Source organism: Pseudochaenichthys georgianus, chromosome 22 (assembly GCF_902827115.2).
Source record: "Pseudochaenichthys georgianus chromosome 22, fPseGeo1.2, whole genome shotgun sequence".
Classification (NCBI taxonomy): domain Eukaryota; kingdom Metazoa; phylum Chordata; class Actinopteri; order Perciformes; family Channichthyidae; genus Pseudochaenichthys; species Pseudochaenichthys georgianus.
In genome coordinates, this window is record NC_047524.1 from 16,600,851 (window position 1) to 16,626,993 (window position 26,143).

Genomic DNA, 26,143 nt, shown 5'->3' on the forward strand with positions numbered 1-26,143 from the left:
GACAATGAGATCCTATTCTGAAATGCACTTAAAAAGACTTCAAATGTGGTGTTGTCAAACTTCAAAACATGTGCGTAATATTGGACAATGTGGGATTTCGCAACAGTGAATAAAGAAAAAAACTTTGATTGCACTGTTTTGTTGATAGGATAATCTTATTTTATTTTCTTTCCTCTATAAGAATATAACACAAATACGATTTGTATTTTATGAATAAGACTGCAGTTGCATTGTGTTTATGTTTGCTTATTAATGTATATCAAATAAGGACCTTACGCCTGATTGGAGGGTCATTGAGTTGATTTTATGAGTCCTTTGACAATATTGGCAGCATCCAAAATACGTTTTGGAGACAAATTGATTGCAGATGGAAGGCTAAAGTTAACAAAAGAGATCTCGGAGGTGCACAGGGACTCCAGCCAGCTGCTTTGGATGCTGCTACTGTTCAGAGCCCATCCGCATCATACAACATGCATAAGGGACATCTAGCGGACAACAGGGGGAGGTTCAGGTCCCATCACTAATTCCTTTCTCACACTGAGGACATGCACTGTGGCAGGGCAATGCAGGAGACGGGAAATGTGACGAGACTCTACTTGATTATGGCTGAGGAAGATGACAAAGACGTGGGAGTTGTGGGAACGATTCTGATGGTTTAAGGCAAACTCTGACTCTGATTGTTTAGATTACATCATTCTTCTATTAACCTTTCCCTCTCTTGTTTTTTACTGACCCAACACCAACACTGAAAGCTTGCATGCAGTTAAGCTCGGGCCAAATATTGACTATATTTGGCCCGAGCTTAACTGCATGCATGCTTTAGTGTGCAAGGCATAAGCTTTCTAATTGTAGGAAAGTATACTCACTTGATGTTATGAGGCCAGGCCAGGGTCATTCTTTAGTTCAGATATCTTTTACATCAATGTGGCTATCATTTTAATTTTGCAGCTGGTAAAGGATGAGATGATAATAACTATTTATACTGCCAGGTATCTCCATCCATATTATTGCACATCGAACTAGTTGATCTAATTTATGAATTAATAGTATGAACCTGCTGCCTGCAAATGTAGTAAATAATGTGACTAAATTAATTTAGTGGAGTAAAAAATACGCATACCCTACTATCTGTGTATCGTAGAAAATCCGTGAACACTTCATGGAGACACACTGGAACACACACTTTCTACTGATTTGCGTTACCATGGAAAGCGTTGCCATGTGACGCGTAGTTAACAGGAAGACGCTGTCCTGCCTGGAGGGGTAGCAAGGAGGAGAGACATGGAAGATAACTTTCAGCTTGGAGAAACTGGAGCAGTTAAAAATGTGAGTGACTCGGTAAATCGCAGAGAAGGGAGCAAGACATAAGAGGCAGAGGTAACGTTAAACTCGTGCGCTGTAAATAGAGAGTAGGGAGCATAAAGTACCTGAAGAAGAACCTGTGAAGCGCGGCTATTGCTAGCTACTTAGCGTTTAAGCTAACACGAGACGTCAATATTAGCCACTCGGCGAATACGTTAACAAACCAACAAACCTGTTAGCAGCGGAGAGATATTACCATTTACCGTTTTTAAACAACGGCAGCTTGAAGATCTGTCTGCGCATTTAGCTAACGTTGACTAGCTAAGTGGTGCTCGCCTAAATTTCCCATCATGCAAAGCACGGATACATCATTTGCAGATGCTGTGCTAAGTTGTATGTTTTTTTTCTTTTCCAACTGTGACTGCTGAACTCCATCGAAAAGGTAAACAAACATTCCTTTTCTGGTGTACCTATACTGTAATACAAATGCTATCACAACCTTTCGCTAGAAAACACATATATCAGTGGACTGCTCTGACACAGTGTAATAGAAATACTAAAGTTAGTGCTAGGTTGGATATTGGACGGACGTTATCACCAGTCTTCTTTCCTAGTCTCACAGACTATGACAGGACCGTTAGCATTCACTTTTAACCACAGGTGTTTTACTTAGGGACCATCAATAAATGGTCAATACTCTTAAAATGAAAATACCTGCGTGCTTACTTGCTCATTAGGGGAAATGATGCTTAAACATGGAAATCACTAATGTGTCTTTATTTCGCACACATTTTTTGATGATAACTTACTTGTCATGAATTTATTGAATATTTGAATTCAGGGGATCATTCCATTTTGTTTCAATAGCGCCCATTCATGTGACCCAGTGACTCCAAATCAATTCCTCATTTTATTTCTAAGTATGACAGACTTTCTATTGGATTTTATTGCCTTTTCTATTATATATGAAAATGACTATTGAAATGAAGCAGTTGTTTTGTAATGAGAAGGCTAGTTTTGGCTTTGGGAAGTTTGATTTTCTTTCATCAATTCCATATCAGTGACTCAAAAGACGGTGTGTGTCCTCCGTGTCCAGTGTAGTAACAACATGCTGCATTCATTTTGATATACTGAGTCACATGACATGGAAGCTATTAAAAATAAATTCAACTTTCCACTACAAAAACTGCTTTTTCTGGACTAAAATCCAATAAAATTAGGAGTGTCTACTTTTCCAGTGTAGCAATGCAAATTGATGAATAGATTTGGAGTCACTGGGTCATAGGACATGGAAGGCCTTTAATAAAAAAACAGCAGAATATTCATAAAAAATATGCCCTAAAATCCAATAAAAAAAGAGGTGGGACATTTTTCAGTGTAGTAAAAGTTTCTGGTATACATCTGGAGTCAGTGGATCACATGACATGAAAGCTGTTTCAAAATGATCCTCTATTGAAACAATATATATATTGCGACATCTGCACATTGTACCCTAAAAACTGGAAGTACCAAACATGGTTGATTTATGAAAGCTAAATATCTTGATCTACTGCATTTGGTTGGCTCATTAGATGGCACAATTAAAGCAAAGCAAACCACAAAGTCTTTGGTAGTGTTTGGCAGAGCTTCTCTGGCTTTCTGATATGAAAATATATTTTTTTTCCTGCACTTTTCCCAGGTTGCCAAGTCTGGACGAAGAGCTCGCCTTGCAGCTGACCAATCCTCGTTCGAAGATTCTCGTCCCACAAGGAAGTCCTCCACATCTGCTTCAATGGGAGAAGTATGTAAACACATGATAGGCGACACTTAGGGGCATGTTATCATTTCCCTTTACCATCATTTTCATCAATATGCATTTTGTTTTTGTCTCACACATGAATCAAATGAGGACTATGAGGTAGGTAGCATGAAAGAAATTGGTGAATTTGCATGGCTTCTGCTGCTTATTTCTCCAGACATCAACTTTATACTATTTTACACTCGTCCTCCTTCCACAAACACTGAGGTGTTCATTTCAGCTGGTTGGATTTGATATCCAGGCCTCATCACTCTCACATTGAACCACACACCGTATCACAGCTTGACTTACGCAGTATAACGTTGTAATAGAGGGCTCATTAATGCACAGACATATAAGTTACAATATGTGTACCGTTTCAAAGCATAGAGAGAAAAACTGTCTGCTTTTCAATTATTATTAGGAATGATGTGTGTATTGACTCTGAAGTGTCCCTTCATACAAGCTCTAAAACCCTTTTTAAACGTTAGTCACAAAGCTTAGTTATTGTTCTCTTGTAAATTGCCTAATTGAAACACAAGCAGATGACATCACTAAAGTCCCCATGACTCTACCAACTTTTCATTCCGCCACTTGAGTCTGTGCAGATATGTTGTTGTAAAGTTTTCCTTCTGATGTCTGCCTCTTAAAACAAGTTGCTACATTTAGACTTAATATAGGGCACCAATATATGAGAGAAGTCAAATCTGAGGACAGTGGAAATATATCAAATCATTTCACTCCACTATCGTTGGCATTTATGGAATCAGTCACATCTCCCAGATTGGCCAACTGTAAACCAGCCAACATTCCCGAAGTAAAACATTCCAGCAATGCTTTAGCTTTAGGCTAATCTACCCAAATTAGGCCAACTTCCCTAATGTATTAACCAGTATTCTCGCGCCCTTTGTGACCTGCTGTGCACATGCAATACATTTTTCCAGAGTGTCGTGCGACTGGGTGGGTTTATTTGCAGTCTTCGTTTATCAACCCTGGCGTCTTCTGCCTAAAATACCCAACTGATTGGTCACATTCCTGACGTCCTTTAAAACAAAGACTCATTTGCTTTTATGGGCTCATAGGGTTTGGCCACCACAAGTCCCTTGCCCTAGAGACCATCAGAGAATCCTAAATTAGAGCCTTCAGGAGCTAAGTTAATTGCCTTTACAGCCATAACTATTTTACTAGGACTGTGAAGTTCATATTTGGTCATGAAGTATTCAAGGCACAGATTTGTTTAGTTTCTCAGGACACTTATGGTCCTCTCCATTTCTTTAGAGTGAAATAACTGTCACAGGATGGATTTATTGCACTCGGAGACACTTGACCTTACTATCTTGTCTCTCGTGGAAATGTTTCACTGTCAGAAATACCAAACAAAACACAAGTGGAATTTAACAAACATCACTTGAATGAATGTTGCTTAAAATGACTCAATTGTCGTTATGGTAATCCCCTTTGTTCTTAATAAAGAGACAGTTACTAATTACAGGAAGTTGAGTTGTTCAGCCTCAGCTCTCTCGATGAATGGTAATATACAGCGGAGCAGAGTGGCTCCCCCTCCCTCTGCCCTGCTTAATGGCCACATTCAGATTTATAAATGGCTTTGGTGAAGGAACCAGCCATGAAAGATTATTTCCTCTTTCATCATAAACGAAAGAAATTCTTCACGAGCACTTTGTCCTCTGCAGACCCAATTTAGTAATGAGAAATGTTGTGCCTTTTTTTTTTTCATAATCCATTTGTCTAGTGCCCACCCTCGTGTGCTCGGAGGAATTCATTCATTCAAGCGCCGGTCTCAGGGTCCCGGTCTCAGGATCGAGATGCATACTTGCTTTACTATTTTCAGAATCAAAGAATGAGAGGGAGAGGGTCATTTCTTTCCTCCTGATCTATTTTAGGGTCTGACTTACAGGCCGTGGCAGTTCCCACACTCTGCCCCATACGTTTGGTGCTGCAAATGGACGGTATTGAAAACTATACAAATAAACAAAACAATGGAGTGCGTATAGACGACCGTGTGCGGCACATACCAGGCCTATTGTTTACTTTACACGAGCTACATGACGGTAGCTTGAAACATAAATATTACAGAGGTGAAACTTAGTTTAAATGATCCCCGAGCCTTTAGGGGGACAATTAAAGTAAGCATTTTATTGTCCTTTACGTTTCTTCTATTGTAGAAGCCTACTGGCAGATTCCCTTTTTAGAAAATGATGTTTTTCTTACACAATAAAGCCTATATTAACATATTTATCATACAGGTATTGATGTAACACATAAGCCCTATAATTATGACACATCTTAAAGCTATTTCATACACAAACATTAACTTTTCAACGTAGTGCTCCAAGACCAAAGCCAGATCACAGTTAGATTGTCTATGAGTGAATACATCTTCAACAAATGAAAGTTCTCTCTTCTTCCAGGGTCCTCCTCCTAAACCGGCCCGGCGGCAGGGCGGCTGGGCAGAAGAAAGCTCTGGTTCTGGTTCTGCCAAGTACGTTTCTCCACCTTGTACCTCCGTCTCCCGTAGCCACACTACGGAAGGCGGAGACAGCGAGCTCTGGTCTCGGGTTTATGTGTTATTAATGAACTCTCATGCTGTTGAATGAGCTTATTTATCAGTGCATATTTGGCACTCAGGCTGTGAATCAACAAGGTTAGAGGGAGCCTGTCTGAGCAGCTACTCTCCATTCGTCTTCATCTGTGAGCAAGGCGGTAATTGACATGGTTAATGCATCAGCCACAGGAGGGCACTGTTAGTCAGCTAGCCACTTCATCACCAGGGTTCAAGCCACTTAATCACCCCTTACCACTGCAGGCTGCTCTTTACACGGGGAGCACAACACGGAGGATTTACAAAGTATTTGGAACAGATGGAACATGTTTCCCACTCAGCCTTCGGCTACCACTTACACATCTAAATCTATATACTGTACATGACTAAATCAACTCTGCTCGTGTGGAACGGCCTCTCCACAACGCTCCTTTTCTCATTCTGAGTGGAGGTGAGAGCATAGGAGATGCATTGAAGTGAACAAGTGTGCTTATTTGCGTAGTTTACTGCACCGTTAGTGCAAGCAGGGAAAACAGAAAACTCAATAGATCTTTCCTTTCTCGCAGAAGGTCAGCGCGTCGCTTCTCTGCTTCTGTGTAACCCGGCTTGGTTCGCAGTCTCAAAGCGATTGAAATACAGGAGGTGTAAAAGGGTTTTGCGCACGCATTGATCCTCTCTGAACAAAGTAAGTAATGGTCCCCCCTGGAACCGGCAAGGACTTTTCCCTTCAATGTCACCCCTCATGCTCAATCACCGCCTCCCACTAATCCCAGCGCAGAAATCCCGGGATTTGTCGATCTATCACTTCTAATTGACACTAAATGATCTGTCAGTTTATTGATGAACCTTTGAAACCAGGTTGTCACAATATATTTTATCCCTAACAACTTTTTCCAGACAGTTTTACCATGTCTATCGCTTTGCCTTACATGAGTCTTAATCAAGGGGCCTGTAATGTATCTTAAGTGTCGCCACCCCCGCCCCTCCCCCCCCCCCCCCCCCCAGACAGGACACAGTCCAAGGGCAGGCAGGTGGGCTCCCTCCGCTCTGCCCTGCCTGGGTGGACTCATGGAAACCTTCAGGGCTGTCGATCCACACGCAGCAGGGATGAGACGGAGGACACAGGAGGAAACCTTTTTAGAGAATTGGGTAGCTAGTTGTGTTTTATGTCATTCTTTCTTTTTTAAATTGGATCTCCCCTTAAAAATAGTTTTAAAGATGAATAATCCGATACACAAAACAAATGCGTCATAACTTAAATGTCTGTGTGTTTTCAGATGAACGCTATTTGACGGGTATCTACTAAAAATGAATTTGCTCCAAGGATGGTTATGTGTAGCAAGCTTTATTTCGTTTGGGTTTGTTTTCCTGAATTTGAATGATATCTGCTCTGCCTGTCGAGTCTCATTTATTTGTATGCCCCAAATTCCCAAATCAAATTAGCCATATCAATTGTTCAGACTCCTGCAGGAAAACCCTTTTTAATAGAAAAACAAGGTCTAATGGTTAACTAAAAGTAGGTTCTGAACCTGGTGTCCAGGCGCTGCTTTTGATGTAGAAGCTTTGGTTTGCCTTTCGAGTGACGTCTTTACTGCCTCTCTGTTTTTGGAGCCCCTGAATGAGCCCCTTCTATTTGTATGCAGTGATTTAAAAATATAAACATAGAGTAGTTGCTTAAGTGAAGTGCACCTTTTTATATACTTTTTGGATGAATGTACATTTATTTGGAAGTTTGCATTCACCTAAAATCAGTAACCTTGATTTCTGGCAGTATGAAATGATGAAAATGACAGTAAAAACCACTTTTGCTGCACAGGATGTGTTACTTTTACATCCAGTAGGGGGCACTACTCAACCAGGAGAACCAGAACCAAAAGCGCTTTGCATGAGCAGAAAAAGAGAACACCTCTTATACAAAAGTTTAAGCTGCTTTTTTTAAGCACATAGAACTTACTGTGATTTTTAAATGATGGTTGATATAGTCATATACTTCTTAGGTAATAATAATATTGTTTTTATTTGATTTCTGATGGGATTGCTACTTATTTAAATATACAGTGGATGCTAATAATACTGTGTCGAGGCAGAGACATGTTAAAACACACTATGTTGTCTGGCATGCTCTGTTCTAGCTGAGCTGTGTAAATGGACACAATTCAGAAAATAACCGCACGATCCAGAACGAGACGAGGAGGAGTCAAAACTATTGTAGACCCCACTTCGTCTGATAAAGCAGAATTACAGTCATTAGATACATATATAACAGGAAGTATTTATTAAAATCCCTCTAAGGACTAAGAATATATAACCAGTATATATATATAACCACTGTGTACAGCTCGAGTTCTGTACTTCCAATTGTTTAGAAGTAAGCAAACATTTTAAATAACGTGTGATATTTAATTTGTTTGACATTTGTTTATTCTGCTGCTTCACAGATCCTCCAGAAGGCCTGCAGCAGAGGATCTGGAAGAGTACGTTCACTCCATATTTCATTGTATTCCTACACATTCAATGCCGGTTACAATTCTGTGTGCCTGGATAAAAATAGGTCACTAAAAATTAGTTATTTTGCAGTAAAGTGAAAACAGCGCTGTACTTTCAGATTGTCCTTGGTTGCAACTAATCCTTGCCTTCCAAGAACAATCACTTAACATGATTAAAAAACGGCGTGACTGAGTTGTCATCACTTTTATTGCCGTTAGGAGCCAAGTTTTCCTGTTATTCTATTTTTTCCTCCCAACCCCCCTTTACATCATTCTGTGACTAGAATAGACATCATGAGGGGAGGCAGCTAGAGGACGAAGTCATCTATGTTTTACTCATCGTCGCAGTTGGAGCCCGGTGCCTGAATGGCTGCAGTGAGACGGAGGCTTTGTGTGTAGGAGTTGTTACCCGGCAGAAAAGTCCCTGATGTTGTGCTCCTGTCACAACTGCCTTGTCTCAGTAATACTTATTCAGACTGCTGCCTGAGCTGCGTATGTTTTATACTTTTTTTCAAATCCTAGAGGTGATCTTGTCAATGGCTGTAGACCGGTCACAGCACGGCAGCGTCTTAAAGCACCATCAGTGCTTTTTTGAAAGAGAGTTTTCAGAAGTCCAGTAGCACAAAACCAGCCCATCTTTAAAGCAAATTAGCCCAGGATCCTTCTCACTCTCTCATTATGATGACCTCACCGTCAGGCTGCATTTTGAAAGCATTAAATAATTCATACTCTCACACTTCCTGTTTCTACAGCCGCCGCCTGCGACCACAAACCCCCCAGGGATCAGATGATGAAGGAGGTAAGAGCACCCTCACTGTCCCCCACTCTGTGTCCCCTCCTCACGGGCAAAGAGGAGCCCTCCAGTGCTTCCAGCGGCACATTCATCCTCTGGAAGTGGAGCAGATAAGCAGGCAGTCAGATCATCACTTTTCACTGATGCTCACACCATATTTCTGCTTGAATCCAGCATGGAGTCATCTGTGAGAGCTCTGCATCTGTGTTCCTGCTTCTGGCCACTGCGTGACTCTGTAGAAGCTCGGCTCCTTTGAGGACAACGACAAGTGAACATGCTCATTAAAGAGGGTTAAATCTATTAGGTGATGGGGAATGGTGTGGCAGGAGATCAGTGTTCCCTCACTACTCAGAGCACACACACACACACACACACACGCACGCACGCACGCACGCACGCACAGTGTGTCTGGCAGCTGCTGTTGAATACAGATCTAGCTCTAACTGAGCCACCTGAGGGCTCAACTCTGCGCACCACAAACAATGTCAGGACTGAGGAGCGACATTTCAGCTGAACCCTGCCTAGAATAATTGTTCTGTTTTGCGACCGCAGGCAGCTGGGGAAATGGGTTCAAACTGCCTTGGTAAAGATCGGTTAGCAGCGTGAGTGCTCGACTGACACATCACTGTCCCAGGGAAAGGGATGCTGTTTATGGGCAAAACATCTGTATTACATGTTTGATATTATAATAATGACCATAAGAAGGAGAATACATGTACACAATACATGTACACAACTGAAAACCAAGACAAATGTAAATAATGAAAAATAAATGGGTCCCATTGACAGGATGTGTTTTTCAATATCTAACTTTTTATAATTTAAAAAAGTTCATATGAACTACAAAAAACATGGATTTAATCATCTCACTGCCCTAATGTAAATGTTGCTAAATTACCCTATATTTCATGTTGCATTATATTTTCATTAAAAAAATCTATCTTTTCATTGTAAATGGGGAAACTACCATTTAAAAACAATTCTAAATGTACTGATTAGTCACAATTAATTTCACATAAACTGCAGGGTTTGAGGTACTGTATAACCTCTCTAATCTCTATTACATGTTATGTACACACACACACACACACACACACACACACACACACACACACACACACACACACACACACACACACACACACACACACACACACACACACACACACACACACACACACACACTCAATGTCTGTCACTCTGTAGAATGCGCTGGCTCAACCTGCCAGTTGAATGAAAGTCCAGCGGTTTGGTTCTCTTGCAGTTAATGCCGCCGGAAAGATTATGACTCTGGTGAGGGAGACCTCTTAATACAGAGCCGGAGGCAGGGGCATTGGAAATTACAGAGCTGAGGGTTAGTGAGATAGCCCCTGCGATCTTGATTATGTCCCCTACCCTTATCCCTTATGTCCACTGGCTACACACACACACACACACCGAGAGAGAAGGCTAGCCCCCCAGTCCCCTGCTCCCATCCTCCCATCAGCTGACCCCACAGCCTCTTGCCGGTTACTTAAAAAAGCACCAGTATCGCAAAAACACTCATCTGTTTCATGTCTCACTGTCTTGCTCTTACTCGGTGAGGTGTTAAATATTTTCCCATAAGCCTTTCAAATGTATTCAGTGCCTATAATCATTGGGCTGGCCCCCTGCGTAGATTATAGGAGCCCGAGTGATGTAAAGAGGGAGCCTGTCTCGGCAGCGTCGCTGACTGGCGTGTGCCTGCCGGGAGTATGTCTACACTCACAGCAAATGATCCCCTTTTGATATTTACATGCTCCAGCGAGGCAGCCGGACGCGGGCGGGTAATAAGGATACGCCTGGCCTGCTCGCTGCCAGACAAAAGCCACCTTGATGCATGTCCAGCGCAGGGAGGAAGTGAGTGGAGGTGAAGCAGGAGGGACCGCTCCTCCTGATGGAGCTGCCCTCTGCGTCTGGAGAAAACACGGCTTGTTTGCGGCTGCTTTGATGCCCCGCTTGACCTCCAGTAATAGGTTGAATTTGAAGCTCATTTAAAAATGTTGTTCCTTTTTTCACTTAATAATAGGCTTTGCATATAGACAACAAATGCCTCTGTGCTCCACATTGAACTCTCGTGAAGTGTGTTAATAGTGCATTACTGGCTGAAATGAAAAGCGTGTGTGTGGAGGGATAGACAACCCAGGAAGCTGTTTGCAAAGAGTCGGACAGCAAGGCCTTTTGATGTCATCGCACTAAGACCATTACATTTGATTGGGGGTCCAGGGGGGACGGATTCTGCTGAACGCTGTGCTTTGTAAATGAGAGGACAAAGTGTCACCGCGGCCTCATGAATATGAAATACCCGCGCCCGCATTTATTTGGATATCAGAAACACAGATGAACCTTGTCAGCGGCTAAACGAGCGTGGCATTTTTAATTTGGTTCAATTAAAAAAGAGAAAGAAATAAGTTATCAACAGAGGGGGAGCTTTTGTTAAGTTGAGGGCTCGAAATCAAAATGATTTCTCTTCGTCCATAACTTTCACGAAGAACTGAATTTGAGTGCTCCTTCAAAGGTGGATGTTTCTTCAACTCTAGTTTATTTTCAGGAGTATTTTTAAAGGGATGGCGACATAGATGCCAAGATATTTCCTCACGTCAGATGCACACTTCCATCTCCTCACCTCTATTTAGCTCCACTATTGACTTTCCCCTCAGGGTGCAGTACTGTGGTTAGAGATTACTCACAACCCTCTTCATGGAGTCCAGCTCTCTCTCTCTCTCTCTCTCTCTCTCTCTCTCTCTCTCTCTCTCTCTCTCTCTCTCTCTCTCTCTCTCACTGTCAACACTCAGGTGTAGAGCTAATAAGGATGTGTGGTCTGCTGTCCCCCACAAAATATTGTTCAGGAAATTCACATCCCACCCAAAGTTAACACATTTACAGACACCTTTAAAAAGCCATCACACAATAACATCTAATTACAAGAGTCTTTGAGCACTTTCTTTATTAATTATTCAGTAAATCATGTTTTGATCCAGTTTATCTATATCCCTTATTATGCCTCTTTCATTTCCCTGCTCCAAAAAATGTCCATTTGAAAAATGCGGTGAAAGTTTCCCCTGTCCTTCTTGGGAGTGGAGCCATCCTCTGTCCTGTTGCGTTTTGCCAATTAAAGTGGGTTCCCACTGTTTGAGCAGCGGGTCTGCGGCTCCTGGCTCTGCAGCCCCTGCCAGGCCGCACGGTGACTTCCGACCCCACACAGATGGGCCCGCAAGCAAATACTCTTGCACATGGCTGGATGCCGCCCCAGTCGGAGTGGCAGAGTGGACATGGAGGTCGGCCCGCCGGCCACTGAGGGTCCTGGGGGTGGGTGGCGCTGACAGGGCCCAAATGCTAAGGTAGCAGGGGGTGCTTTCTGGGGAGCCCCTGGCCAGCGCCCCTCTCACAGCAGGAAGAGCTGCCGCCTCGCCTCCTGAATATTCATGGCCGCATGGCTGTTGTGACAGGGCAGCTCTTATGAGGATGTTACCAGAGAGAGGGAGGGGAGGAAGTGCCACGCAGACATGGTCACACACACCCACGTTCACACAGACATGTGCATTCCAAGCAGCCGTACACAGGGGATTTACCGCATTTTTCATAAATGGTTCTGTTGTTGTGCTGCCTATCAGATTATCTTAAATGTTGGCACTTTTTTAAATGTTATCATATTATCTGCTAAATGCTGTGGTCTACGTTTTTTTTAGTAATTCCAGACCTCGAAGAAGTACAGGAAGAAGATCTCAACAACCAAATAGCAGCTCCACCAAGGTACGCTTATGACACACACGTTTTCAAGTTCATGAAAAATAAGGATTTAAACACACACACACACACACACACACACACATACACACACACACACACACACACACAGCCACACACACAGCCACACACACAGCGTGTCCCCATGTCCAGCAGTTAACCTTTGTCCGTGCGAGGACATTAGATCAGCAGCCTGCTCTGGTGACTTTGATGGTTACCCGTCCTCCACTCGTGCCGTTGCAGAGTCTTGCGTTATCGGGCTGAAATGGAGAAATAACAGTTGGGTGTGATTTATGCAACTCTGTTACCAGGGTCCCTACTAACCGGGCCCTTTGATTTACAGGGCAGTGAGAGACACGCCGACATGTGTCGAATATGTAGCAAGGCTATGACAGCGGTGGAGGTTATTAGGCTGGGGCTTGCTCTCTGTGCGAGATAATATCCACATTGAACTCATTGCAGGGGCAATGTAGCGTGTAATGTGCAGTAAGTAGGACTGGCATGCACTGCTAGGCCCCGGCCACTTTGAGAGCCCCCCCCACTTAATTCCAACCCACAGATAAGCAGCTGGGTTTCAATTTGAAGCGTTTACCACTTGGCAACAATCTCCTGCTCTCTGTGGTCTTTGCTCGAAGTCTTGAAGCTTCGTTGTGCGCAAACTTCTGCAAAGCCACTTCTCACTCTTTATTTCATGTAGCGTGGAAGCACTGCAGTCGGCAAGCCTTTTTGTTTTTCTGTGACGTGTTGTCCTGATTGAAATGAAAGTCTGTATTAGGTGTCTTTCTGTCCCCCGGTTAGCATGCAGGTGAACCGGGTAGTGACCTACAGAGATCTGGACAATGATCTGAAGTATTACTCTGCGTTCCAGCCCTTAGTAAGTCACGGGCATTTTTTCATATATTTATGCTATGTCTCTTCTTGTCAAGGTGGTTCATTTAGCAAAGCACATGACTTCTGTTCGTGCAAGCCAAGTGAAGTGTACTGTGATCTTTCTTCAGGACGGAGAGATCGACTTGAAGCTCCTCACCAAGGTTTTAGCTCCGGAGCAGGAGGTGAAAGAGGTGAGTGAATTGTTAGTAAATATAGCTTGTGAGCTCCTAGCGCATGCATGTCCAGCTGTTTCTGGAGCACCAGGGGAGGTTGCCACTCTGCCTCCCAGGTAATCAAGATGTATGATGTGTACATTAACACCCTCTGCTCTCCTTCCCCTGGTCTCTGTTCCCATTGTTCTCCTCCTTGGGATGTCTCCCCTCTGCCTCTCTAATTCTTCTTCTCTCCCCCTCTTCTGCTCTGCAGGATGATGTGATCTGGGACTGGGATCATCTGTTTACAGAGGTGTCCTCAGAGCTGCTGATGGAATGGGATCAAGGCGAGAGTGAGGATCAGGCTGCGTTGCCTGTAACATGAGGAAGAGGTTTGGACTTCAAAAGGCTCCAGTGGGAACAGGCTGAATGTCCATTACACAGAAGGGCCAGTGACTTTGGTTATATTAACTTTAATTACTGTTTGTTACCCAGAATTTATATTTTGTAAAGTGTATATACATTGTTTGTCATCTTTTTCTAAATAAAGGTCACTGTGCATTGAACATGACGTGATGTTTTACCCTGTCTTTGTTTGAGTTTTTAGAATGTCACCGTTTTAGCTTCTCCCCTAAACAGCCACAAGGCAAACTGATTTTCTTTAAAAGCTCCCTGAAAAAGCTGTCGCAGATAAAACATGCCCTCCCTGTAGTTCCAGCTTTATCAACACCCTTATACAAGTCCAAGGTTGATAATCAGCTAAGCTGAAATCCAGTTGATTGTGTTCAAATTAACATTCCTCATTAAAGCCTACAACCTTATTGTTATTGACTGTGCCATTGACTTTATCTTCCAGGTCCTCGATAGGAGCAACCCCTTCTTCTCTATTATCTCAAATGCATTGAACACAGTTCCTATTGACACCCGGGGGATTAGCATACATTATACCTTTTACTGGATAAAGAGGAATTGATGTAAGTTGGAAACAAGACAACAGCTGGTGCTGGTACGAAACAGGCCACGAGACTCCTAACAGGTTTCTGAATGTCACTTGACATTGGCTCCGACACATTAAAACAGAATTTGTTATATATAATTTACGTTGTCTACCATGCCTTCAACATGCCGTGCGTATCAGCATTCAGTTTGGTCTTTGGTTCATGTGTGTGAATATAAATGCAGGCCTCCAAAGTCAGGCCAGGTCTATTAGAGAAACAGCTGTAACATTTACAGATTGTGATTAGGTTTATTTCTGAGGCCGAGAGCAGTCTCATGACATTTGGGGATGCACTGCAGAGTCCTGAAGGACACATAATCTATGCATCTAACAGCTCAATCACTGGCCATCACAAATAGATCCAGATTTTTTCATTTGGTGGGCCTTGAATCAACTTCATCAAGTGTGTTACCTCAGGCCCGGGCGTCCACATGGGATGTTTGTGCTCTGAATATTTGTTTGTGGCAGAATCTCTGAGCCCAGTGCTCGAATGCAGTGAGTGATCAGTGTTTGTTTCTCTATCAGACATACAAACACACACTTTTGCCGCCTCCACAATTGGCTTATTTAGCCAGACTTAATGAATTCTGCCCATATGCCCCGAGCAGCTGCTATGTTGCCCCTTCCTCCTGCCCCCGCCGAGCTGCGAAGTGCCCATCCATGTAGAGACAACCTCTAGCTGTCTCTCTGGAGAAGCCTAAGCCTGCCACTCCTCTGCTGGCAGCCGGCCGGTGCTGTCTGAGGTAGGCTGCGGACGGGCCGAGGACTCAGATTAGGGCCCGGTGATCACGGGTTGTGGCTGGCCTCTAATGATTGGCCCGAGCATCGCTGGATCAGAGAGGGGATTAGAGGGAGAGAGAGAGATCCAGAGACGCTGTTTGGCATATGCTTGCATCCAGCTTCTCAAAGTGACCTCTCTCTACTTCCTCATCCTGCTTCTCTCTCCACCTTTTATTCTCTCCGTGTCTCTCAGTGCACACAGTATATCCTGATGCTGCAATGCTCAGGATGACCTCTCACTGTCTGGGTGCAGCGAATTCAATCACGTCAAAACAGCTACAATATGTACATCATTTCTAGTGAGGAAGACAGTTGTGTTCTTAGAGAGCTTTTTGGTTATGGCGGTTGCCTTCAGATGAACGCGGTGTCACTGGGAGGTGAGCTGAGTCTGAGGCCATGTTGATGCTGTGTCTATCAGATCAGGCGATACAGGCCTCACATGGGTTTAGGGTGTCATTTGTTTTTCCTTGACATTTTTCTATTAAAATAATGGAGCCATTACTGCTGTAGGAATCCAGGTTGCCCCAGTGCATGCTTCTGTAATCCGATATTTCATTCAAAATGTTCCAGTAATGACACAATGTTTAAAATCCTTTGATTTGATGGGACTCTTCCAACATGGCGGTACACCAAAATCTCAGAGTTTATGTCGGAGTAGAAGTTTTCTCGTGTGAATGTACACTGTTTATTTTTCAAGCTGCAGTTTGATCCTGTAGACATTGTAAAATCTTGAGTCCAATGTGCGCCATCTGAGCACAGGGAGTTCTCAGGCCATTGAGTTTAAATGGGTCATTTATCTATGCTTTTATTGGGTCCCTCGGTGGAAATGACTTTTCGTTTTGTGGAAAAGAATACAAACGGAAGAAAGTAATACACTTTTAATAAAAAAGGGACAAAGCCCCTGTTACTGTAATGTACTTTCCTGCTCCTCGTCGACAGGCTTGTTAATGTATTTTGATATTGGGCGCTAATTGGAAGGATAGAATAAAGATAATATGCTTCCAGCTCTACCTAATATGCTGTGGTGTTGACAGAAGTTTATACATCTTATCTGGTCTCAATATCTGCCTTCCATATGGCCCAAAAGCAATATGCTGATGTGTAATTAAAGAAAATGGGGAGATGTGGAGATAGCATGGGGCCCAATGCCGGGGCCCCGCAGACTCAGAGTGAGGGGTGAGGACAGACACGCTGAAGCTCAAGGAGTATTAGGACCAGTTCATTCCACCAGGGGCCGCGTGCCTGTCACAGGTTCCCTGTCGCTGACCCGGCCAGCGTCAGTCAGGTGCCATGAAGCGGTCATGAGAGGATTATTATCAGTTTAAAAAGGCAACAAAATAAAGACATCCCCCTTTTAAAGCCAGGACAAGATCATATTTTACACATTAATTTAATTTATAACATAACTACCATGACTATCAACCGTATTCAAATGGAGCTCGTGCCCTTTGAAACGAGCCTCAAAAAGCAGCCGCAGTATTGATTTGCCACAAAGACTCCATGATATTTCATGTTTAAAGCAGAAATCCTCGCCACACAACGAAGGCAGTCAGATCAATATCATTCTTTGAACAAAAGGGGATTTACTTTTGAAATAGCTAGATTAAACAGATGTTTTATTTTTCATTAGATATACTGCACCTTAAAACACCTGCAGGGGGAGGTGGGAGAGGAGGGGGAAATACTCCACAAAAGGTCTTTTTTAAGACCGAAAGTTTGACGGGTTGAAAAGTATTTTCAGTTTTGTCAGTGCTATTTTTTCCCTCTCTTCTTTAGTTAATATTCTGTCGCTCTAGGTCCTTTTTTGTTTACCCCAGGTGGGCTTCGACATGAAATGGCTGGGACGGTGGCAGCTTTGAATGCCCCTGGGCATCTTACGGCCATCATGTTGTCAAAGAACCCGGGAGGGGGAATGAGAGTTTTTTTAAAAGTGTAAACCACGACACGGGAAAAAAAAGCTTCTGTTCTTTTTGTAGCAGCGTGATTGGTTGATTCATTATTATTATTTCCTGCTTTCCCCTCATATGTTTTAGTGCTGCCGAGGGTTGGGAGGCGAGACAGGGGTTTGAACATGAAATACAGTCGAGCTTCACGTTTGTCATGTATTTTATTATTTTCCTTCCTCACCTCTCAGTCCTGTGCGCGAGGTCCTTCATTTTTCACATGACTGGTTTTCTTATCATTGTGGGCGCTCTCCGCCGGCCTATGAGTGACTTAAAGGCAATAAAACCCACAACATTCTGTAAAACACGGATGGCTCTCTGATCGCAGAGGCCCTGCAATGCTTCTCCTGGAAATTATGATAATAACTCAGTGGCTGTTGGAGTGGGCAGGTCGCTGGTGGGGGACGGGGGGCAATGGGATGGGGTTCACCAAGGTCCTCTGAGCGGGGACAGGTCAAGGTGGCCTGTTGGGCCTCGCCAGGAACCCCCCTATGTCATAAACTCTTTCCATCATGCAGGACGCCGCCTGCAGCCAGGTACACAGCTAAACCTCTTTGTCTTGTAGCCACTGGCGATAAAGCAAGGGCTGATGGGAGAGTAGTTGTGTTGGCCCCCCCGGCAGTGGCGAGGTCAGCCAAGGAGCTTATCATAGCCAGCCGAGAAAACGCCTGAGTCAACACAACTCCAGTGTTCGCCCTCCGAGGGTCACAAACACACTTATGTTAATGTTCTTTTGAACTATTTGTATTCCTTTTGAGGAGGAAACAAAAGTCAACGAGAGCACTGTGTGTCTGGATGATTGTTGGTGTCTGGATGGTGGCTAGGGGCGGAGGGGAATGGGTGGATGTAGCCCCACAACACCTCTCAAGTGTGTGAATGAGAAGGAGCGAGGAGAGGAAGAGAGCGCGCGCTCCACCACTGAGGTGCTGACAGAGGGGATCGAGGGGCTGAGATTGCACCTGTTCCGGCCCAGCAGCCTCCCAGCAGGGTCTCGCCTGGTCTCAGCCTTCTCCTGGCATCTGTGATGGGGGCCAGGGCCAGTCCCACCTCCAGCGCTCGCTCCACCTCTTATTTGCTTGTGGAAGAGAGACGAGAAACACTGGAGGCTCCATCTGCCGAGGGCTCTCCTCTGTCTCTGCGGCCCACCTGGGGAAGGGGGTTGCTGGGCCTCCGCGACTCTGCCACGGGGGTCTCACAGTGGTAGACCACAGCGCGGCACCTCACACGTCACATGCCAGCTGGCCAGGCTCTTTTCCACTGTAAACAGAGACTAATGACCACTCACCACACCAAACACATAGCCCTCGGTAGAGTGGAGGAGGGGGAGGCAAAGCAGGGGGGAGAGGTTTGGTTTGGATGAAGCAAAGCAGCATCCTGAGGTTGCTGCACAGGGTCTGCTGCTGCTCGAGAAGCTGTGTGTGCCCGGAGAGAGAGCTTACCGTCACAGTGGGACGTTGGTAGAGCTGCTCTCTGGGTCCACTACATCACAGTCCGCTGGTGTCCTGCATGCGAGCAGCATCACAGGCCTCCCAGTGCTCCGCGAGCCCCCAGGCTCAAGCAGGTCCCCCCCGCTGAGTCTGTAAAGCTCTCATGTTGGATCTCTGTCCTGAGGAACTGTAGCCATGGCACCGGGCCCTGCTGAAAACCATTCCTAATTAATTTTGTGACATCCCCTTAAATTGTCCAAACCTTAGAAACGGTTTTTGTGTAATGGGAAAACATTTCGATAATGAACGCCAGGCGTTTTACCTAAATCATTTGACTTTAACTGTATGTTGGCGGCCTTGAGTTTTGTGCCTACAAATTGAAGGACATCTCTGTGTCTCCAAAGCTCAGTTTTCTGTAGAATTCCCGTCCTTCTATCAAATTCCAATTATATTTTTAGCATCGTCCAACCAGATAATTTCATATACGTCCTACCCTGATGTCCCCAACACATGCATTTATAGATATACATACATACAGGGATATAAATATATGAAATGCGGGATAGGAGTAATGTGACATTGGGTGTTATTCCCTAGTTAGGCAGGCAGAGGTAGGGAGGTCACTCGGCTACACTGGTCCACTGGAGTGACTTGGCTTCCTCTACAAACTTGCAATAAATATCTGGCCATCATTTATTTTAATTCACTCCTTTCTTGCTCAGATGGAATGGATTCTTAACCTTGTAGGACAAGGACACCGCATGCTGCCTGCCTTGCCTTAGCTGCTAAATTATTCTTCATTCTTCAGGGGAAATAAAAAAAGGAGTCCGGCGTTGCTCAAACTGTCAGCTCCAATGAAAAGCACGTCTGAAAACGTTGTCACTGAACCCCTGGACAAGGAAAAGACGGGGAGTGGGCAGTGAAAGACAAGGGTGAGGGAAGTGGGGGAGAGAGAAAAGGGGGGACGGGGGGAGTCAGCAGCCTCCAGAGTGATTTATTTGCCAAATCAGGACACAATGAGTCGATTATGAGTCCTCTAATAAGAGAGAGTGTTTGGGGACCCACTAATTGGGCATGATTGAGTTGCAGTCTGGGAGCCGGGCGAAAAGGGAACCTGGTTCGGCGGCTGTCATGCAATCATCAGCTAATCAGAGCTTTGAAATTAAAACTGCGTGTTTAGGGTAGAGGACGGGATAATGGCAGGGACCTGTCTGAGCTCTGAGGCTGCCTGAGGAGACGTTTATGGTGTGCTTGTGTTCGTCTATGTATTTGTTTGTGTATGTGTGTTTATAACTACAGTATGTGTGCAGTGGAGAGAGCAGATTATTGTGTGTGTGTGTGTGTGTGTGTGTGTGTGTGTGTGTGTGTGTGTGTGTGTGTGTGTGTGTGTGTGTGTGTGTGTGTGTGTGTGTGTGTGTGTGTGTGTGTGTGTGTGTGTGTGTGTGGCCCTCTCATCTCTGACTGTGGTCTGCGCTGCTCTTGATGAGGACAGTGAAGGAGCTGTAATCAGCCCAGCCCTTGTACGTATACTTGAAGTGTGTGTGTGTGTGTGTGTGTGTGTGTGTGTGTGTGTGTGTGTGTGTGTGTGTGTGTGTGTGTGTGTGTGTGTGTGTGTGTGTGTGTGGTGTGTGTGTGTGTGTGTGTGTGTGTGTGTGTGTGTGTGTGTGTGTGTGTGTGTGTGTGTGTGTGTGTGTGTGTGTGTGTGTGTGTGTGTGTGTGTGTGTGTGTGTGTGTGTGTGTGTGTGTGTGTGTGACGTGTGGTGCTTTATATTTCCAGGTTACAAATCAATGTGTTTATTTTCTATGACAATTAGGATTTTAAATAATGTGTCTATTTAATACAACTGTAGAAGCAAGTGTAAATATTTGTATATAAATATATTTGTACACTTTTATATAAAATGTAAAAATAATTTAAGGTGACTCAACAACCACTCAACAACCTTTCATTTGGTCTGGTTGGCAGTTTAACATGATTAAAAAGCATCTACTTAATAAAAAGGAAAATAAAAGCTTGTTTTTTTTATTATAAGCACATGTTAATAAAAACACAAAGCACTATTGAATTTAACTTAGCAAGCAGCGTTAAAACATCCCAAACGAAAGGCTTTATTTTTTACAAAACAGCATTGGGATTAGACTGTGGTGGTACGGTTGTGTTCTCGCGTCGTCACTAGGGGGCAGTGTTTATCTGCAATGCATCGCGAACAGACAGGACTAATTGATGTCAGGTGCTTTCTCTGAATGTGTGCTGAAAACAGGGATGCAAAGCAGAGCATTACAACAAGAAGGCAGTACAATTACAGCCTCTGTGTTACAGGTAAGAAGGAAATATTACTTTTAAAGACTATTCATCTAGATTATTGCAGGCATTTTGACTTGCTGATCATTTTTGCTCTAGCATAAAAGCTGCCCTAGTTTGATGCTAAACTGCTACAACAAATGTTGGTTGAAGACTTTTTGATGTTTGAATACAATTGTCTAATTACATTAATAAGCCTGGCCCGTCAGACTGACGACTCCACGTCCACAGAGTGATTGACAGTCATTAAACATTTCGGTTTTTTTGTACCCTAACAATGTTAATGGTTGCTCAATCACAAAAACCCACAGTGGACTATACTATACATTGTTTATATACTGTAGGCCTTCGTTTGTACTGTCAACAATCACTATAAGTATAACCTTTTACCATAGTGAGGTTTCAGTTATGTTAATGTGGCTTTACCCTTTTGGTTTGCAGCTGGGTGTTTAAGAAAAACAAGGTAGGAAAAACGGCACAATATTCTAAAACATTATAGATGTATTTTGTACTGCAATGGGTGTTTTATGATTTTATGTCTTTGTTTTTTTTTATGTGGCAGAAAAACTAATTGCATGGCGTGTGGCCTTATTGTGCAGGACTGGAATGTGACTGCAGTTAGAGTAAGTGTAATATGTCCAATATTTTATAATTGAAAGATTTTGATAATTATAAAGAAAAATATGTTACGCTAATTTGAGGTAAAGTAGATAGTATTAAGATCAACTCAATAATTCAGATTCTCAGTAGCAGTATGGAAAATATTTACATTTTTAATTTATCTCATAATTAATACATTTTCACATGTTTGATGTTGTCCATGCTGTTATGTTAAAATGAAGGGATCAGTAGACTCCTAAAGTGACACCTGTGTGATGTGTTTCAATCTTAACTGAATTTGTTTGGGGGAATAACTTGTTCACTATTCAATTTCTCTGTCTGAGCTTCCCTATTTCCTGTCTGTCTTCAAATAACCCTCGCAACAAACCAACAAACAGTATTTCTTTCAATCCTCCTAAGGCCTGTCTAATTGTAAATGTGCCCTACATCTAAAGAGGCCCTCACTATAAAAATCTGAAGTGGGTTTAGGCATAAATGGGATTAATTCCCAAAGAATGTCCTTTGCTCTTCCTCCCATAATTTCATTTGCAGGGTCCACAGGATGAATAGCCAAGCAGGCAGTGAAGTGGAACTGGAGGACAGGCCTTGCGGGGCCTTGCTACACCACAGCCTTCAGGTTATGTTACCTTGATAATGTCACAGCTGCAGGAACCGCACCGCCCACCGTACAGGACACAGGAAATCCAATTATCTGCCTTCTAATGTGTGGGAATTTTACGCTCTCATTTCTTGGAATCTGTCTCCAGCTTTGCTCGAGGGCAAACCTACCTGAGAAAGATTCCTGGGATTGTTATTCATTTATTTATTTACCAGGAAGAACTAACCTTTCTGCTTAAAAGTTTCAACTTCACAAAACCATTTGACAAAGATTTAGAAGTGAGAAGTCATGGAATTGATTAAACATAATTGACCTCCTTTTTGTGCTTTTTAATTAAAATGTGATGTCAATTTCCTACACACCATAACATGGCTGCACACACCACAGACAACCACACCGAAAGACAAACAGGAGCAACCCACATTCGTCCTGGAGTCAACCAGGTCTTTGTGATGGCTGTATATGGGGGCATGTCCCCCCACCTACCTGGACCCCCGACTGTTTTTGATTTAATTAAAGGGAAGAGGGTGCATCAATTTCAAGCGCATGGCGGGGAGATGACAGTACACAAATTGAAAGTAAGCATCTCAGTGGAGCAGGGAGGGGGCCGGACCATCATTAACATAGAAGACAATTCTGTGTGCAATGTAACAAGATTAGAAACATTATCATCATTCCAGCGCTAGTCATAAAGCTCTGCCATGGAGAGCAGAAAAGAACATCTCAGGAAGGCTCTGTGCGTCATGCTATTGAGCTGAATCACATTCCTAGTATTTTTATACTCTGTAAAAACATGTAGCTCGTCCCTAAGGGAGGTTTCGTATTTTCTGATACTTTACCACAGCAGTGATTATGTATCGCACAAGTGATTATATATCCAGCCCCCCCCCCCTCCAGCACAGATCCAGTGTTTCAGGCTTTCCTTTCGGTCCGTTTTGAAGGAATGTGAATGGGCTCTGAGCTCGAGGAGGGGCGCTATTAATGAACGGTAAAGACAGATGAGTGTCCCTCATGCCAAGCAGGTTGCCTCAATTGGATTACCGAGGCTGAGATTGGGATGGATAGCTGTCTATGTGCCAAGTGGCCATTAGCCCGTCCAATATGCCAATATGACTGTACACAAAAACACGCTCAGGATTCCCCTCAGTGAGCTCAACACTCAGACCAGTCAGCAGCTGAGCATTTTCTAAAGCATTAAGTCTGTACGGGGCATACTAATGAGCAATAAACATTGATCAACTGTGATAATATGGCGGTTAAATAGTTGATTTAAGAGCTGTTCTTTAATTCCGAGTGGCACCTGAGCCAGTTTCCCGCACTGCTTTCACTGTTCAGGAAAAACTAATATCAGCTTCCTGTACAAGTGATCCGTCAATGGCTGTCACACTGTACTTTATGAATGGAAAGCTGCCCATTCCTGGCATGCATCAGAGCGGGTTGTTGAGGCTGATATCATGTTCTCAGAGAGGCGATGATGGGCACCGTAGATGTCAGTGGACACCAGGGGCCCCTTCTCCAACCAACTATACAAATGGGCATGAGTGTGAAGAGCTGGGAAATGTTATCAATCACCCGGCGTCCCGGCGGAGGAGCTGCTGGCGTTTGTGTAGAGAGTCCCACTCATACTGATCCATATAAAAGGCTGTGTGATGTATTGGAGCAGATGAGCAGGGGCCGGCTCTGACATATGACTGACAGCTAATTTGACAGCCCAAGGAAAGTGTGCAAGGAAGTTTCAATCTCATCTAATGCTGCTGAAGGAATGACATTGTGGTGTGAGATTATGTTTTCATGTTATATCCCCTCTAGGACAACACGGGCTGAATGGGATGAATATGATGTGGACGAGAAGGTACCTATGGAGCCAGTGGAGACCTCCTGACCCCCCTCAATCCACTTTAGTCTGGTGAATCAGGTTTCTGAGGAAAAACAAGGAACTGAACCCGGCTCACAGCCATATATGTGGGTAAACATAAAAAACATTTTATGTCATGCATTATCAATCAGCTGTCTCGTGGGGATCTCCATACAGGTAATCTGTGTCATTCAATCGCCTCACCACAAGACCTGGGTCCTCCTGAAACAGGATAGCCACAAAACAGACATTAATATTAAGTGCAAGAGAGATCAGCTTCTGTTTGGCCTGCTGTCCCTCCTCCTCCTCGTTTTATAAGTGAAGAATATCTGGGTAGGCCGCCTGCATCTTGAAATCAATATCCCGTACACTGCAGTATTACTTTACACTCTTTGTCAGGATATTGCTCGCTTTCCTATGGTCAATTAATAGACAGGACATTAAATGAGCCCCTTGTAAAAATATTTCCACATGCCCCACTCAAAGGTCACAAAGGTCACAGAGCATTTCTTAATTACACAAGAAATGTAAAATTATTTTACCAGAAACTATAAAAGCCCAGGAGACTCAAACCTCCCAATGCCTGCTCCCACAATGATCAATCATTGAGGGCTAATTAGCCATTTTATAGCTATTAAAAAAAAGACACTCAGCCCTTTTCATTATGCCCCATCTATTTTCCCACCATTACGGCCTTTTCCTTTTTTCTTTTTCAACTTTTAAAAGTTATTAGAAAACTTCTGCTGCACTGAGTAACAAAGCATTGACTTTCCCCTCCGTCCAGTGCCTTTTGCTCTCAGAATGAGGTCAGCAGTTGGCCCGCCAGCGTAGAGTGTCAGCTGCTGTTTTTCCATTGAAACACTCGGGTGTTTAGCTCTCTGACAGCCTGACGTCGGCCTCTTAGCAGCCTGGTGACCACAGAACCTGATCCCACACGGTCAAGCTGTGTGTGTCTGGCTAGTCTAAACTCACCATCCCTAAACATGTCACACAAACATCTTCCTCCTCTCCTTTAACCTCGCTCTTCTCCGTCTGTTTCTGCACTTATCTGCCTGACAGCGTCCACATTTCCCCACCAATGCTGTCGAAGCTCTGCGAATGTTCGTATTGTCTAAGTGATCATTAAAATATATGGAGAGCTGACTTCATCTGGCCTGCTAGGCCACACTGGCATAAATCATAATGATGTGATGACACTGTAAGACTCAGTGTCCACGCTGGCCCCTTCTTCCAGGCAAGTGAAATGATATAATTAGGCCAGTAAGAGGTGAACGCTCCAGATTGGATAAGTTATTAAATGTTTGGATGAACCTGAGCTCCATTTCCCTAACCGCTGTCTTCCTCCCGCTCCCCCCGCCCCCCTCTTTCCATTAGCCCATTAGCAGTTATGTGATACTATATGCTGATGGGGCAGTAAATAGAGAAAGTGGGTAAATTAAGTTTGACCACTGGTTGTGCTATGGACTGCTCTTATAAGGAGCCGCTGAAGGACACTGCAAGACTAGGAGAAACACATCACTGAGGGACCCCCCACAGACCCCATGGTACAGTGTGAGCTCAGCTTAGTTTGTAAACTTGAAAAATGTCCCTCCGACCTTCATAATGATCCGAGACGGCACGTTATGTTGATCGCAATCTTTAAAAACACATGTAAGTCCCACAGCTCACCGTTTCCACCCCATGGAGCCGTGGAAAGCGATGGTACTGTACAACAAACGCAGGTCGGACGGGCAGAGATGTCAAATGTAACCCATCAGATTGCTCAATTTGTCCCCAGTTAAGCTGTAATGGAAGGCAGCGCACTGAGGTTGACAGCGTGCCTACCGCTGGGCCCTTGAGCCTCGGTGTGTGCGCCAATACGTGCGACTCTGTGTGTGTGTGTGTGTGTGTGTGTGTGTGTGTGTGTGTGTGTGTG

The 26,143-nt window shown here is 43.9% G+C and overlaps 1 protein-coding gene and 1 long non-coding RNA gene across 3 annotated transcripts; both read left to right on the forward strand.

The window, feature by feature from the left end:
- The first annotated feature begins 1,224 nt into the window (after positions 1-1,224).
- LOC117467376 (Intraflagellar transport protein 43 homolog) lies at positions 1,225-14,276 on the forward strand. 2 transcript variants are annotated; one of them, XM_034110956.1, is made up of 9 exons: positions 1,225-1,326; positions 2,981-3,082; positions 5,509-5,579; positions 8,078-8,113; positions 8,878-8,924; positions 12,626-12,689; positions 13,482-13,557; positions 13,682-13,744; positions 13,980-14,276. In XM_034110956.1, the coding sequence occupies exons 1-9, from the start codon at positions 1,282-1,284 to the stop codon at positions 14,088-14,090; spliced, it is 615 nt and encodes a 204-aa protein (XP_033966847.1). In that variant the 5' UTR covers positions 1,225-1,281; the 3' UTR covers positions 14,091-14,276. The 2 variants fall into 2 exon arrangements, with proteins under 2 accessions (XP_033966847.1, XP_071063282.1); XM_071207181.1 differs by lacking the exon at positions 5,509-5,579 and having other exon boundaries at positions 1,237-1,326.
- Positions 14,277-21,110: 6,834 nt separating this feature from the next.
- On the forward strand, positions 21,111-22,487 carry LOC117467498 (uncharacterized). The gene is made up of 4 exons (XR_004554392.2): positions 21,111-21,172; positions 21,596-21,617; positions 21,717-21,777; positions 22,307-22,487. It is a non-coding gene; the product is annotated as an uncharacterized lncRNA (long non-coding RNA).
- The last annotated feature ends 3,656 nt before the right edge of the window (positions 22,488-26,143 follow it).

Bases quoted from the DNA above. Each gene is read 5' to 3' on its own strand.
- LOC117467376 (XM_034110956.1), top strand. From the start codon at position 1,282: ATGGAAGATAACTTTCAGCTTGGAGAAACTGGAGCAGTTAAAAAT. The intron at 1,327-2,980 runs GTGAGTGACTCG...CACTTTTCCCAG, and splicing joins AAACTGGAGCAGTTAAAAAT to GTTGCCAAGTCTGGACGAAG. The intron at 3,083-5,508 runs GTATGTAAACAC...CTCTTCTTCCAG, and splicing joins CATCTGCTTCAATGGGAGAA to GGTCCTCCTCCTAAACCGGC.